The 15,480-nt window shown below is 40.8% G+C and overlaps 2 protein-coding genes across 2 annotated transcripts in view; both read right to left on the reverse strand.

The window, feature by feature from the left end:
* Positions 1-322: 322 nt before the first annotated feature.
* LOC134196014 (neurogenic locus notch homolog protein 1-like) lies at positions 323-7,269 on the reverse strand. The gene is made up of 3 exons (XM_062665096.1): positions 1,565-7,269; positions 462-1,456; positions 323-420 (listed from the first exon to the last, which is right to left on the reverse strand). The coding sequence occupies exons 1-3, from the start codon at positions 7,267-7,269 to the stop codon at positions 323-325; spliced, it is 6,798 nt and encodes a 2,265-aa protein (XP_062521080.1).
* Positions 7,270-7,547: 278 nt separating this feature from the next.
* The window catches only part of LOC134196015 (protein eyes shut homolog), a 10,258-nt gene continuing 2,325 nt past the window's right edge, over positions 7,548-15,480 (reverse strand). Inside the window, exons 3-10 of the mRNA XM_062665097.1 lie at positions 15,100-15,480; positions 13,643-14,425; positions 13,147-13,458; positions 12,971-13,083; positions 10,313-10,855; positions 10,188-10,243; positions 8,053-8,139; positions 7,548-7,983 (exon numbers count right to left, since the gene is read on the reverse strand). The exon at positions 15,100-15,480 is cut by the window's right edge and continues 110 nt beyond it. Of these exons, the coding sequence (XP_062521081.1) occupies positions 7,722-7,983; positions 8,053-8,139; positions 10,188-10,243; positions 10,313-10,855; positions 12,971-13,083; positions 13,147-13,458; positions 13,643-14,425; positions 15,100-15,480 (2,537 nt within the window). The 3' untranslated portion in view covers positions 7,548-7,721. The remainder of the gene's footprint in view (positions 7,984-8,052; positions 8,140-10,187; positions 10,244-10,312; positions 10,856-12,970; positions 13,084-13,146; positions 13,459-13,642; positions 14,426-15,099) is intronic.

The following is a 15,480-nucleotide window of genomic DNA, read 5'->3' on the forward strand; positions in this document are numbered from 1 at the left end:
AGCGAGTAACAGATAATGACAACGCACTAATGCACCTTGTTCGCAAGCGACGCCTGTAAATCCCCAAGTACATGAGCAAAACGGATCGATGTTGTCTGCTATGTGCTCACATGTCCCACCGTTCTGACATGCGGTTAGGTCACAACCTCTAACGAGACTATTGCAATGAACTCCTGTGTAAAACTGCGAGCAGTTACAGACGTAACCTCTCACCGAGTCAATACACATTCCATCATTTTCACAAGGATTTGAATGGCATTCATTGATATCAACTTCACACACATCTCCAGCAAACCCGTCAACACAAACACAGTTGAACCCATCAAACAAATCGATGCAACCTCCGCCGTTTTGGCATGGGTTGCATACGCATTCGTTCAGACTCGTCTGACAATGACTCCCGGTAAAATGGACGTGACACTGACACGAGTAACCGGCAACAACATCTATGCAAGTTCCACCATTCTGACACGGATTGGATGCACAATCGTCATTATTGGTTTGACAAAGAGTACCAGAGAAACCGTCTGGACACTCACAAATGAACCGGTTGACACGATCAATACAGGTTGCACCATTCTGACATGGGTTAGATAAACATTCATTGATAATACTATCACACAAGGTTCCAGTAGATCCCGCAAAACAAGTGCATAGGAAACCATTTACAAGGTCTGTACAAGTGCCTTGAACACACGGGTTTAATGCACATTCATTGATGTTGATCTGACAGTTTATGCCATCATATCCTGCAGGACAGTTACATTCATACCTGTTGATGAGATTTAGACATTGTCCACCATTCTGGCATGGATTGGATGCACATTCATTAACATTTGTTTCACAGTGTATCCCAATAAAGCCAGCAATACAAAAGCATGTGTATCGTGACACTCCGTCTACACATCCTCCACCATTCTGACATGGACTAGATGCACAGTCATCAATATTAGTTTCACAAAGGATTCCAAAGAAGCCCTCCACACATTCACAGATAAACCTGTTACCTTGATCTATACAGCTGCCTCCATTTTGGCATGGATTAGATCCACACTCGTCTATATTGGTCTGACACAAGACTCCCGTAAATCCTGGTACACATGTGCAGGTAAAACTATTGATGTGGTCCACGCACACCCCTTGATTCTGGCAAGGATTGGATTCACATTCATTAATGTTTGTTTGACAGTTGATGCCAGTATATCCCGAAGCACAATGACAATCATATCTGTTGATCCCATCAATACATTGTCCACCGCTCTGACACGGACTAGATGTACAGTCATCAATATTAGTTTCACATATAGTTCCAATGAAGCCCGGAAAACATTCACAGACGAAGTGGTTAAATCGATCTATACAGCTGCCTCCATTTCGGCATGGACTAGAGGCACACTCGTTGATATTGGTCTGACACAAGGTTCCCGTAAATCCTGGTACACATGTGCAGGTAAAACTATTGATGTTATCCGTACACACCCCTTGACTCTGGCAAGGATTGGATTCACATTCATTAATGTTTGTTTGACAGTTGATGTCTGTGAATCCTGAAAGGCAAGCACACTGATATTGGTTAATAAGATCAATACATAGCCCACCATTCTGGCATGGATTGGATGCACATTCATTAACATTTGTCTCACAATGTATCCCAATGAAGCCAGGTATACACTGACACGTGTATCGGGTTATTCCATCTATACATTGTCCACCGTTCTGACATGGACTAGATGCACAGTCATCAATATTAGTTTCACATAAAGTTCCAGTAAAGCCCTCCACACACCCACATATGAAACTGTTAACTCGATCAACACAGATGCCTTCAGTTTGGCATGGACTAGAGGCACACTCATTGATATCACTTTGACACACTAAACCGTTAAAACCAGGCTGACATTCACAAGCAAAACCGTTGATCTCATCATTGCAAAAACCGCCATTCAAACAAGGCACTGAGTCACATTCGTTAATGTTGATCTCACAAACTGAACCAGTAAAGCCAACTAAACAACTACACAAAAACCCATCGACCCTCTCATTGCATGTGCCTCCATTTTGACAAGGTATTGAGGCACATTCATCAATGTCTGTACCACATATAACATCCGTAAATCCAGACAGGCACTGACACACAAAGCCATTGATGACGTCATTACATGTGGCTCCATTTTGACATGGCTGTGAAACACACTCCTCTACATCATTTTGACACACAAGACCATCAAAACCAAGCTGACATTCACAAATAAATCCATTGACTCTGTCACTGCATAAGCCTTCATTCAGACAAGGTCTTGAGATACATTCATCAATATCTGTCTCACACGTGTCTCCAGTAAAACCTGGCAAACACTCACACACAAAGCCATTCACTACGTCACTACATAGACCTTCATTCTGACAAGGTATTGAGGCACATTCGTCAATGTCAGTACCACATATAACATCCGTAAATCCAGACTGGCACTGACACACAAAGCCATTGATGACGTCATTACATGTGGCTCCATTTTGACATGGCTGTGAAACACACTCCTCTACATCATTTTGACACACAAGACCATCAAAACCAAGCTGACATTCACAAATAAATCCATTGACTCTGTCACTGCATAAGCCTTCATTCAGACAAGGTCTTGAGATACATTCATCAATATCTGTCTCACATGTGTCTCCAGTAAAACCTGGCAAACACTCACACACAAAGCCATTCACTACGTCACTACATAGACCTTCATTCTGACAAGGTATTGAGGCACATTCGTCAATGTCAGTACCACATATAACATCCGTAAATCCAGACTGGCACTGACACACAAAGCCATTGATGACGTCATTACATGTGGCTCCATTTTGACATGGCTGTGAAACACACTCATCTACATCATTTTGACACACAAGACCATCAAAACCAAGCTGACATTCACAAATAAATCCATTGACTCTGTCACTGCATAAGCCTTCATTCAGACAAGGTCTTGAGATACATTCATCAATATCTGTCTCACACGTGTCTCCAGTAAAACCTGGCAAACACTCACACACAAAGCCATTCACTACGTCACTACATAGACCTTCATTCTGACAAGGTATTGAGGCACATTCGTCAATGTCTGTACCACATATAACATCCGTAAATCCAGACAGGCACTGACACACAAAGCCATTGATGACGTCATTACATGTGGCTCCATTTTGACATGGCTGTGAAACACACTCCTCTACATCATTTTGACACACAAGACCATCAAAACCAAGCTGACATTCACAAATAAATCCATTGACTCTGTCACTGCATAAGCCTTCATTCAGACAAGGTCTTGAGATACATTCATCAATATCTGTCTCACACGTGTCTCCAGTAAAACCTGGCAAACACTCACACACAAAGCCATTCACTACGTCACTACATAGACCTTCATTCTGACAAGGTATTGAGGCACATTCGTCAATGTCAGTACCACATATAACATCCGTAAATCCAGACTGGCACTGACACACAAAGCCATTGATGACGTCATTACATGTGGCTCCATTTTGACATGGCTGTGAAACACACTCCTCTACATCATTTTGACACACAAGACCATCAAAACCAAGCTGACATTCACAAATAAATCCATTGACTCTGTCACTGCATAAGCCTTCATTCAGACAAGGTCTTGAGATACATTCATCAATATCTGTCTCACACGTGTCTCCAGTAAAACCTGGCAAACACTCACACACAAAGCCATTCACTACGTCACTACATAGACCTTCATTCTGACAAGGTATTGAGGCACATTCGTCAATGTCTGTACCACATATAACATCCGTAAATCCAGACTGGCACTGACACACAAAGCCATTGATGACGTCATTACATGTGGCTCCATTTTGACATGGCTGTGAAACACACTCGTCTACATCATTTTGACACACAAGACCATCGAAACCAGGCTGACATTCACAAATAAATCCATCAATTTCGTCATTGCATGAGCCTCCATTCAGACAAGGTCTTGAGATACATTCATTAATATCTGTCTCACACGTGTCTCCAGTAAAACCCGGCAAACACTCACACACAAAGCCATTCACTACATCACTACATACACCATCATTTTGACAAGGCATTGACGCACATTCGTTAACGTCAATGTCACAAATGTCTCCAGTAAAACCCAGCAAACACTCACACACAAAGCCATTCACTATGTCACTACATACACCATCATTTTGACAAGGTATTGACGCACATTCGTTAACGTCAATGTCACAAATGTCTCCCGTAAAACCAGACAGACAGTTACACGTAAAACCATTCACCATGTCATTGCATGTACCTCCATTACTGCATGGATTAGAGCCACATTCATCAAAATCAGTCTCACAAATGTCTCCAGTAAAACCAGACCGGCAACGACACCTAAATCCACCTGGCAAATCACTACACAAACCTGAATTCTGACATGGCATTGATGCACATTCATCAATATCAGTCTCGCATGTTTCACCAGTAAAGCCAGACAAACATGTGCAACTGTAACTGTTTAAAAAGTCGGTGCAGTCTCCACCATTTGTACAGGGACTAGACGCACAATCATTGATGTTGATAGAGCAATTGAACCCTGTAAAACCCACTGCACATTCACAGTTGTAACCATTGATTAAGTCAGTGCAATTCCCGCCATTTTGGCAAGGTGAAGAATCACATTCATTAATCTCTGACTCACATGACACTCCACTATATCCATCAGCACAAGCACAAGTATGTGTCATATTCCCATCCACACATGTAGCACCGTTTACGCATTGAGCACTAAGACAGTCATTCTCATGAATCTGACAAAACTTCCCTGTCCACATATCGAAACAAGAACAGGAAAGGTCATTAATGCCATCAGTGCAGATTCCTTGTAAACACGGATTTGGATGATTTGGCAATGAACACTCATCTATATCACTGTCACAGTTGACTCCTGTGAATCCAGCATGACACCTACATTCATGCCTGTTAATTTGATCTACACACGTTCCACCATTTCTGCATGGATTTGAAGCACATTCATTAATGTTTGCACAAAAATTGTTACGATCAAATCCGGGTGGACAGTCACATACGATCCCCTCTGTAAATGAGCAATTCCCTCCATTAAGACAAGGATTACTGCTGCAGTCTGTTGGTACCACGTCACATGCCTGATTGTTCTCAAAGTTTGTTCTTCCTCCAAAGCAGTGGCATGTAAAATCACAGATTGTATCAACACATACGCCTTCCACCAACGGATCTCCACATGCTGTGTTAGTAAAGCATTCATCAATTTCTTCACATTCCGGTCCCAAATATCCACCGAGACATTGACACATAAAGCTTGAAGATAAAGCATTAAACACACAAGGACCTCTGTTGTTGCAAACGGAGCTGGATGTATCACCACAACGAATCTCACCGACATGAATAACCAGACGAGAACCTTGTTGGCAGTTTGAAACTTCACCTCCAATTTCCGATTCAAAATCAATGAAGTAGTTAAAACCGGGCCGCAACAATGATGTGACATCAAGAGAGTAAACATGATCAAAGGGAGGTGGAGGTGGCCGACTGCCATCAGGTCGAGGAGCAATGTTCCCTACATGTTCTGCTTCTTCAAAGAAACAATCGTGAAAGTCGAAGTCAAAGTTGACGTGCCAGATTTCAAGATTTCGATTGCTCTGGAAAGAGCCGTCAGTCACAAACACTACTCTGTCACCTTCTGCAATAATTAACGGTGTCTGCTGAGCAAAAAAACAGTCTTTGCATTGATCATAAAGAGACCATACTACAGTCACATTGGAGTGAGTGCCTTCCCAACATTGAGACATGTCTGGACACGTTGTATCTGTTCTGTTAACTGGATCAAAACATGCACTGCCATCGATTTCACACAGCCTACCAGTATAGCCAAACAGACAACTACAAACAAAACCATTCACAAGATCGCTGCAGCTTCCACCATTTTGGCAAGGCAAGGAATCACATTCGTTAATCTCTGACTCACACGACATCCCACTATATCCGTCTGCACAAACACAAGAATGCGTCATATTACCATCCACACACGTACCACCATTTACGCACGAAGCAAAGAAACAGTCGTTCTCATGAATCTGACAAAATTTCCCCGTCCAAGGAGAAACACAGAAACATGAAACATCATTAACACCATCAGTGCATAATCCTCCATGTAAGCAAGGATTCGGACGAAACCTGGGTGTGCACTCGTTTTCGTTAGTTTCACAGTGTACTCCTGTGTATCCGTCATGACACCTACACACATAACTGTCAATCTGATCTACACAGGTTCCTCCATTTACGCATGGATTTGAAGCACATTCATCAATATTAGCACAGAAATTGTTACGATCAAATCCAGGTAGACAATCACATATTAGCCCCTCAATAAAAGAGCAAGTCCCACCATTGAGACAAGGGTTCATGCTACAATCTTCTTGTACAACATCACATGCTTGACCACTAGGGTTTTCTCTGGCTCCAAAACAATCACATGAAAAGTTACATGCTGTGTCAACACAGACACCCTCAACTAATGGATCTCCACATGCCGTGTTATTAAAACACTCATCAATTTCTTCGCACTCCGATCCAGTGTACCCACCCGGACACTGACAAACAAACTGTGATGAAGACCGTCGAAACACACACGGCCCTCGATCGTTGCAAGGTGCCTCGCTATTATTACCACAAAGAAACTCTCCGACATGAACAGTCAACCTTGCACCTTGCTCACAGTTTGATATGCTTCCTGGTGGTCCCTCATCCAACTCTCTATTGAGTGAAATAAAATGGTTAGCACCGACTGTCAAAAATGACGTCACATTAAGAGAATAGGAATGTCCAGTGGGAGGGGGCGGCAATGGAATCTCATCAGGACGTGGAGCCAACCTCCCTACCAAAGTTGCTCCTTCGAAAAAACAAGCTTCAAGCTCGAATTCAAAAAACAGTTTCCAGATCTCCAGATTGCGATTGATCTGAAATGAACCATCAGTCACAAATCTTACTCTCTGGCCATCTTGTACAACAACAGACTTCTGTTGAGCAAACACGCATCTCTCACATTGATTGTAAAGCGACCATTCAACGTTCACATCAGGTCGATCTCCTTCCCAGCATCGTGACGCAGCAGGACACGCTGTGTCGGTGCTGTTGACAGGGTCAAGACATGTTGGCACTGCCATCTCTCCCGGATGCGCCAGTAAACAACACAAGACTGCTGTAGCCATCGTATTCAGTAGCCATCTAGAGTAGTACTGCAGAGGCATCGTCCCGGCGGCCCAATAGCGTGAACTGCAGCTGAAGTAAAGTTGTAACACTGGGTGGGGTCCCACACGGTGGCTTCACCGGACATGCACTTACAGGCACCATCATCTAACAGAAACCACACTAAAAACATCGATGCCTGAATTAGAGCCAATCAAATTATAGAAGGCCTATTTTGAAACGCGCGGCAGTAAATTGCTAGAACAACGCGCGGGTTTGATTGCGCCAAGCGTACTCCAATTTCAAATATTTATTTATTTTGATGTAGTGGGTAGCAAAATCCAACCAAAATTTTACTTTAAATCTCCAATTAACTATTGCAAGCAGACACGTTACATTCCAGTTAATTGATTTGAGTGTGTCCATCCAATCGAGTTGCACTGACATCGTGTATCGAAACCTAAAGTTTCGTGCTCTACTGCTCACAGCTGTCTACATTTCGTCCATTCCGAGCATCTTTTTCCACATCAAGAATAACACCATTGACTTCCAGTTGACGCAGACATCCAATAAGACCCGTTGAGTAGACTCCATCGAGTATGTATTCATACTCACTGACATCACTTGTTATACCACCAGCGTACCAAATCGATCCCACGTCTAGACCAATGTTTGATCCTGGTGTTATGCCTGATACGACTTCATCATCTACAGTGATTGTAACCAGTTGAGAATTTCTGGAAAAAACAGACAAGGTGGGTGTGGCTGCAAGTAAGCTTGTTTGTTTGCTTGTATTATATGATCACCTTGTGATCACTACTGAGTGGTAGCTTGATGAAGAGGTTATGTTGACATGAGATGTCAGGTGAAAGAGACCTCCGCCTAAATCTATTCTGTAAATGAAAAGAAGTGATGATAGAAATACAGCAAAGATTAAATAGTTGACGGTCTGTATGTCTGTATATGTGTCTGTCTACTGGCTGGATGTTTGATCATTTTTTAATTAATCTGTTGTCTAGATGTCTGGTTTGTATATCTGTCTGTCTGTCTGTAGCCTGTCTGTCCGTCCGCCCGTCTGTCTGTAGTCCGTTTGTCTGTTTGTCTGTCTATCTCTCTGTCTGTCTGTAGTCTGTCTGTCCGTCCGTCTGTCTCTCTGTCTGTCTGTAGTCTGTCTGTCCATCCATCTGTCTCTCTGCCTGTCTGTAAGCTATCTGTCCGTCCGTCCGTCTGTCTGTCTGTAGTCCGTCTGTCTGTTTGTCTGTCTGTCTCTCTGTTTGTCTGTAGTCTGTCTATCCGTCCGTCTATCTGTCTTTCTGCCTGTCTGTAATCTGTCTGTCCGCCCATCTGTCTGTCTGTCTGCAGTCCGTCTGTCTGTCTGTAGTCCGTCTGTCTGCTTGTCTGTCCGTCTGTCTGTCAATACATATATTTTCACACATCATCGCTATTACAGTCTAAGACAATTAGAACTAAAATCACAAAGTCTAAGAGCCCATAATGGGCTACTTTATCAATCTATCTAATTAGCAAAACACGGTTCAGTTGAGTCCTTTGATCGTACTACTCTTCCTAATTTTTTACATAAAACATTAGCATTGCATCTTTGTAAAGCTATTGATAAACAGCGACGCCAGTACGTCTTGAACTCTCTGCCATTTGATCTTCCATCTTCATCTGTTGACTGGTGTGACAAGCGATTGAGAAAGTCAACAGCATCTTGTCCCCATCTTCCAAAATGTTCGAAAACCAAGGCAATGCAGTTAGAGGTGCGACCCCACATGTTCCACTCACCACCATATTTCTGTGCCTTTTCAAGCTCTCTTTTGGATGCAGCTGCACCATCTTCCAAAGCTGCTTGAGAAAGAATCTGTTGTGCCCATGGGTGAGCCACAGAAATGTCCAATTCGATATCGCAACCAGATTGTGCATCAAATGCAATGATATCAGGTCTATCATTACTATTAATGTAGCAATTCCTTGGTTCCCTTTGGTGTGTCATTTTAAGTTGTTGTAGGCAGCTGCTCCATACACTGGACAGTGTTTCGTGAGTCCAGACAGGTCCGCCCCCGCTCTTGCATGTTAGAAGGTGATAGCCATCTCTGTCAACATCTTTTCCGCATTCACAGGTTGACACAACAGATCCCAAGGGCATTTCACAACCCAGTCTCAAGCGTGTTGCAAGACGAAACTCGCCAGGCTTTAATGCAAACTTCGCTGATTGTGGTATTGAGTCAAGCCACGCACCTGCTCCTGTTCCCTGAAGAGACCTAAATCTTGCAGAAGAACGCTTAGATTGAGGGTTTGCAAGAATAGAAGATACAATGTTGTCAGTTCTTTGCAAGTTCAATTTTTGTTGTAACTTTTTAGTGTTACACATCAGATCAGCTAGAGATTTGTCTTCAGGTAGAGCGAGATGAAGCTGATGACTAATGGATCCAACAGAAGTACAACTTGGGATTGGACAAGAGATGTTCTTGATTGGACTAGTGAGATCTCCAAACAAATGAGGAAGACGACTTAAAGAGTGAGCTGTCTGTCTGTAGTCCGTCTGTCTGTTTGTCTGTCTGTCTCTCTGTTTGTCTGTAGTCTGTCTATCCGTCCGTCTGTCTGTAATCTGTCTGTCCGTCCGTCTGTCTGTTTGTCTGTTTGTCTGTCTGTAGTCCATCTGTCTGTCTGTAGTCCGTCTGTCTGACTGTCTGTCCGTCTGTCTGTCTGTAGTCTGTCTGTCTGTCTGTAGTCTGTCTGTCTCTGTCTGTCTGTCTGTCTGTCTGTAGTCTGTCTGTCTCTGTCTGTCTGTCTGTAGTCTGTCTGTCTATAGTCCGTCTGTCCATCTGTCCGTGTGTCTGTCCGTCTGTCTGTCTGTCTGTCCGTCTGTCTGTCTGTCAAGAATAAAACAATCTGCCTGTCTGTCTGTAGTCACATGAACACACAATCTACCACCAACCTAAACTCGATAAATCCATTCCTCACACCAACAGCTAAAAAATCACCAACTCCAATCTACAACACACACCACCCACACATCACAACCCACTTCACCACACTAACTCAAACACAACACAACAGTACCGCTGTCGACTGCACGAACAAGATCAGACCATTGGTCGCTTGAGATGAAACATTGAAAGCTACTGACGTCTTCCGAGTATCACCAAACGAAACCACAAATTCAATAAAACCGTTTCCCTTAAACTTTGGAATAGAAATCGGTCCAACTTGATTACAAAATTCTCCTCTTCTCGGTTCCGGTTTCAATGAACATTGACACGTTTGAGTCTGCAGAGCTGAATTAAACACACACAAGCTGTCCGAATGGCAACCACCATTCAGCTGCTCACACGGATCAACAACTTCAGTCTGGCAAAAGTCATCAACAAACTCATCCAGACAAGTACAACCATATGTCCCTAGATCGTTAATATTTGAGCATGTGCCTCCATTTTGACAGTTAATGTTAGTGCACGGATGGTCTTGGCAGTTAGATATGCTGCGACCTCGTTTGTTATTGGCAGGAATAGAGTCACTGATGGTGACATCATAACTAACTGAATTGATACTGACATCAGTGATACAACCAGAAAATCCAGACGTGAGGCCAACATCCTCATTCACCTGCAAAGAAATGATTAATTAAGATAACCAATACATAATAACAATAATAATAATAATAATAATAATAATAATAATAATAATAATAAAGTCATGTCTTCTTTCTAGACAGCCGTGATGGTCTAAGTACTTCTGAAGCAGGGTTTGCTTCTGGTACTTGTAATAGACTTTACAAACCAGGCTGATCTGGTTGAGCACGACATAATAATAGTAACTTTAGATCAGGTTACCTGAGAGAAATGCTCGAGACAACAGACAGACAGACAGACAAGACAGACAGACAGACAGACAGACAGATTATTATATTTGAACTCTTACTCTACTAATAACAATCGCTAATTTTACGTATGCATAACAATAATAGTCAATGAACAAAACGTTGAACGTCTTTATCATATAGAAAGTCATCAAAATTGCACTTAGACAACTTTGACAAATTTTTAAAAATCACACAAGAGTTGCAAGGCTGTACAACTACAGACAGACAGCCAGACAGACAGACAGACAACAGAGAGACAGACAGACAAACAGATACACATATAGACAGACTGAGAGACCGACAGAGAGACAGACAGACAACAGACAGACAGACAACAGACAGACAACAGACAGACAGACAGACAACAGACAGACAGACAGACAATTACCAGACAAAAACCAGCAAAATAAAACTGCATAGCGTTGAGCGCTCATTAGGAGCAAATTCACACAATATTAGGGTAACACAAACTTCTGTTCTACAGTATGTCGTGTAGAAAGCATTCATTTCATTTCAAAAGCAATGTAGCTTAGGTCATTTTAAATGTCATTTGGATTACTTACCACACCAACAAACGGGTGCCAGACATTTAGTGGACGAAATTTAGTGCAGGACATTTAGTCGCGGAAGTTTAGTCGCCAGTACTCTTAGTGGGGAGTACACTTAGTCGCCATACAATTAGTCGCCATACAATTAGTCGCCACAGGGACATTTAGTCGCGGAAGTTTAGTCGCCAGTACTCTTAGTGGGGAGTACACTTAGTCGCCATACAATTAGTCGCCACAGGGACATTTAGTCGCGGAAGTTTAGTCGCCAGTACTCTTAGTGGGGAGTACACTTAGTCGCCATACAATTAGTCGCCACAGGGACATTTAGTCGCGGAAGTTTAGTCGCCAGTACTCTTAGTGGGGAGTACACTTAGTCGCCATACAATTAGTCGCCACAGGAGCATGGTCGCCAGGTGCTTATTACGTTGAGTGACGGTTCTATTCGCATTGAATTTTAAGTTTATGTTGCAGAAGTCGATAATTACATTTACATGGACAACCAGAACGCAGCACGGAAACACTGGGGTTAGTTAATTAATTAGTTAAGACGTGAAACATTTGTCATCACATCAAGGAACACCAACAAGATGAGAGTATCAATCACTCAAGGGGTACAAATGCCTACGTAGCTGTTGCTCCGGTCATTGTTGCGCGTGTTTCCTATGATAATGACGGCAATTTCGGAAAGCGTACTAAGCTCAAAGAACAGACAAAGTTGTGCCATAATGGTTTTGCGTAAGACATCGACAAGTTTTCGTTGAACGGTAGTCTAAAATTCTGGCAATGTGAGCTCTTAATTGACTATACTATGACTATAATTGACTGTGTTCTATGCAAAGTAAAAGGTGCTATGAGTGGAAGCCATTAATTAACGTGATTACGTCAACGTGAAGAACAGACAGTAATAAGCACAATAAGTGTACTGGAGACTAAATGCCCGGTGACTAATTTTGGCGACTAAATGTCCTTGACCCATTTGACCCCCAACAAACAGCCTGAAAGAGCAATAACGTTCTGTGAACAAAAACTATTTGCCAAAATAATAAATTAGAATCAATTAAATATATTTAATTAATAAAAATAAAAAATTAGTAAGTAACTAATAAAAATAATAAATAATTAATAAATAAATAAATAATAAATAATTAATAAATAATTAATAAATAATTAATAAAAATGATAAATAAATAATTAATAAAAATAATTAATAAAAACAATTAATTAATAAATAAGTAATTAATAAATAATTATCTAGTTAATATAGCGTAATTTTCCTTGATACTTCTTTACCTAAAGGTCAGATCAGGTTACCTGAGAGAAATGCTCGACACCTCCAATAAACAGTTCGGCATTTACAGTGAGAGACACTGTTGTTCCTGGACTGGAACCGGTTACAGGAGGCCGATCGTCTAGCACTAGTGTCCCTAACACAGACCGACCAATCAACATCGTTTACACCTCTAAATGCATATCACATTCAATCATACCCGACTGCTCTGTCCTAGCAGCAACAATCGTATGCCAGTTGTTCAAACCAACTTTTTCTTCGCTTCGAATTACAGCCGTTCCAGAACCGAGATTGTACCGTAACTCCACATAACCATCGTAGAGACCAATGGCTAAGAAATCGTTTGATACTTTAGCCGGGCTGTCATCGGTATACATCAACAAACCACTTGCAAACTCCGGTTTTATTGACATTGATATGAGTGTAGACTGACGAGCCTCAAGTGGTAAAGAGCTGAAAGCCATGAAAGATGACAAGCCGTCACTAAACTTTGCAATCTGAGCTTCTAGACCTACACAACATTAGTCATTAGTGAATGTGTGTGTGTGTGTGTGTGTGTGTGTGTGTGTGTGTGTGTGTGTGTGTGTGTGTGTGTGTGTGTGTGTGTGTGTGTGTGTGTGTGTGTGTGTGTGTGTGTGTGTGTGTGTGTGTTGTAATAATACTGTACTACAAGCAACATTACTGCATCCACGTACCAATATCACAGAGAATTCCACGTTTTCCTAGTGGACACAGACAGACAGCACGATCTGCAATCACTGTACACGTCGATCCTGAAGCACAGCCACGCATCAAGCAAAGATCAAACGACCTCTCACATGACAATCCCTGATAGTCCACAGGACACTGACAAACGATTGAAGCACCGCTTGATAAACAAGTGCCACCATTCTTACACGGCGATAACAAACCACATGCATCAGTATCACACACGTTAACATCATAACTAGAGAAGAGATCGGCCATATCGAGTCGACGTCGATTAACAAACACATTTCCAATACATCCCTTGAAACCGGCCGTCACACCGATCGCTGACTTTTGCTCAAAATTCAGTAGAGAGGTCGGCACACCGCCGATGTACAACCGGTTGCTCACATCGAGAAGGAAAAAGTTTGGTCGATATGAAAGGACGACACTTTCCTCTTCGCCGACCCTCAGCTGCACATTGCGATCCCTACGTATTACCTCGATTAGTACAAACTGAGTAGCAACTAGGCGACTCCGACTGGTTAATACGAGTGGGCGTAGTCCTCCAAAATCCACGCTCACCTTCACAAAGCCATCGTCTACAAACAGTGCTAAGAAGTCTGTTGTTGCTTGACCGATACAAGCAAGGATGCCACTGCTTCTGTCGGTTGTTGATTTGACTGTTAGGGTTAAGACTGTTTCAACTCTCAGACTACCGGGATCGATAACCCATGCTGATCTCGAGTCACCAAAAAATTCCAAAAATGTGTTTGATAAAGATATTTCCTCTATAAACCAGAAATAAGAATTTAAATAAAAATTAAATTAAATTAAATTAAAATTTTAAAATTAAATAAATTTATGAAAATTAATTAATTGTTTTAAAAATTAAATAAAAATTAACTTTGTTTTAAAAAATTTAAATAGAAATAAATTAAATTAATAGATTAAATCAAATCTAAATAAATAAATAAAAATTAAATTAAATTAATAGATTAAATAAAATTTAAATAAAATTTAAATAAAATAAAATAAAAATTAAATAAGAATAAAAATTTATGTTTTAAATAAAATAAAATAACATAAAATTAATTAAGTAAATAAAATAAAATAAAATAAAATAAATTAAATAAAATTAAATAAAAAGTAAAGTAAATTATATAAAAATTAATTAATTAAATAAATAAATTAAATAAAAATTAAATAAACATCCAATTAAATTAAATAAAAATTAAATTAAATTTGTTTTAAAAATTAAATAAAATTAAATTAAATTTGTTTTAAAAATTAAATTAAATTAAATTAAATTTGTTTTAAAAAATTAATGAAAATAAATAAATAAAATTAGAATTAAATTAAATTAAATAAAAATTAAATTTGTTTTTAAAAATTAAATAAAAAATTAAATTAAATTAACAAAAATTAAATTTTAGTTTGAGTCACTGTACTGTAAGTTGCTCACTTGGTGTTTCACACTGTAACCCCACGAACAGCACTGTACAAATGCACTGATATCCAACAGAACTTTTATTGTTCAGAACGCACACGCCTCCATGCAAACACGGCTCAGTGTGACACGGATTGAATACATCGCACGTCTCACCACTAAAGCCATCCGTACAAGTGCAGTTGAAGTCACTCACACGTGAACCGGTGTCTTCACAAACACCATCATTTGCACATGGAATATTAGTGCACGGATCAGTCGAACATTGTCCAACGTTCTCGCCCGATACAACGTCTCTTCCTTTAATATCAATTTCTTTGCCACTGATTGACAATGTGTTAATGCATCCAACAAAGCCGGTTGTTGGTGTTCCTGTAGCAGATGTTATAGCGCCCG

Source organism: Corticium candelabrum, chromosome 20, assembly GCF_963422355.1.
Source record: "Corticium candelabrum chromosome 20, ooCorCand1.1, whole genome shotgun sequence".
Lineage (NCBI taxonomy): Eukaryota > Metazoa > Porifera > Homoscleromorpha > Homosclerophorida > Plakinidae > Corticium > Corticium candelabrum.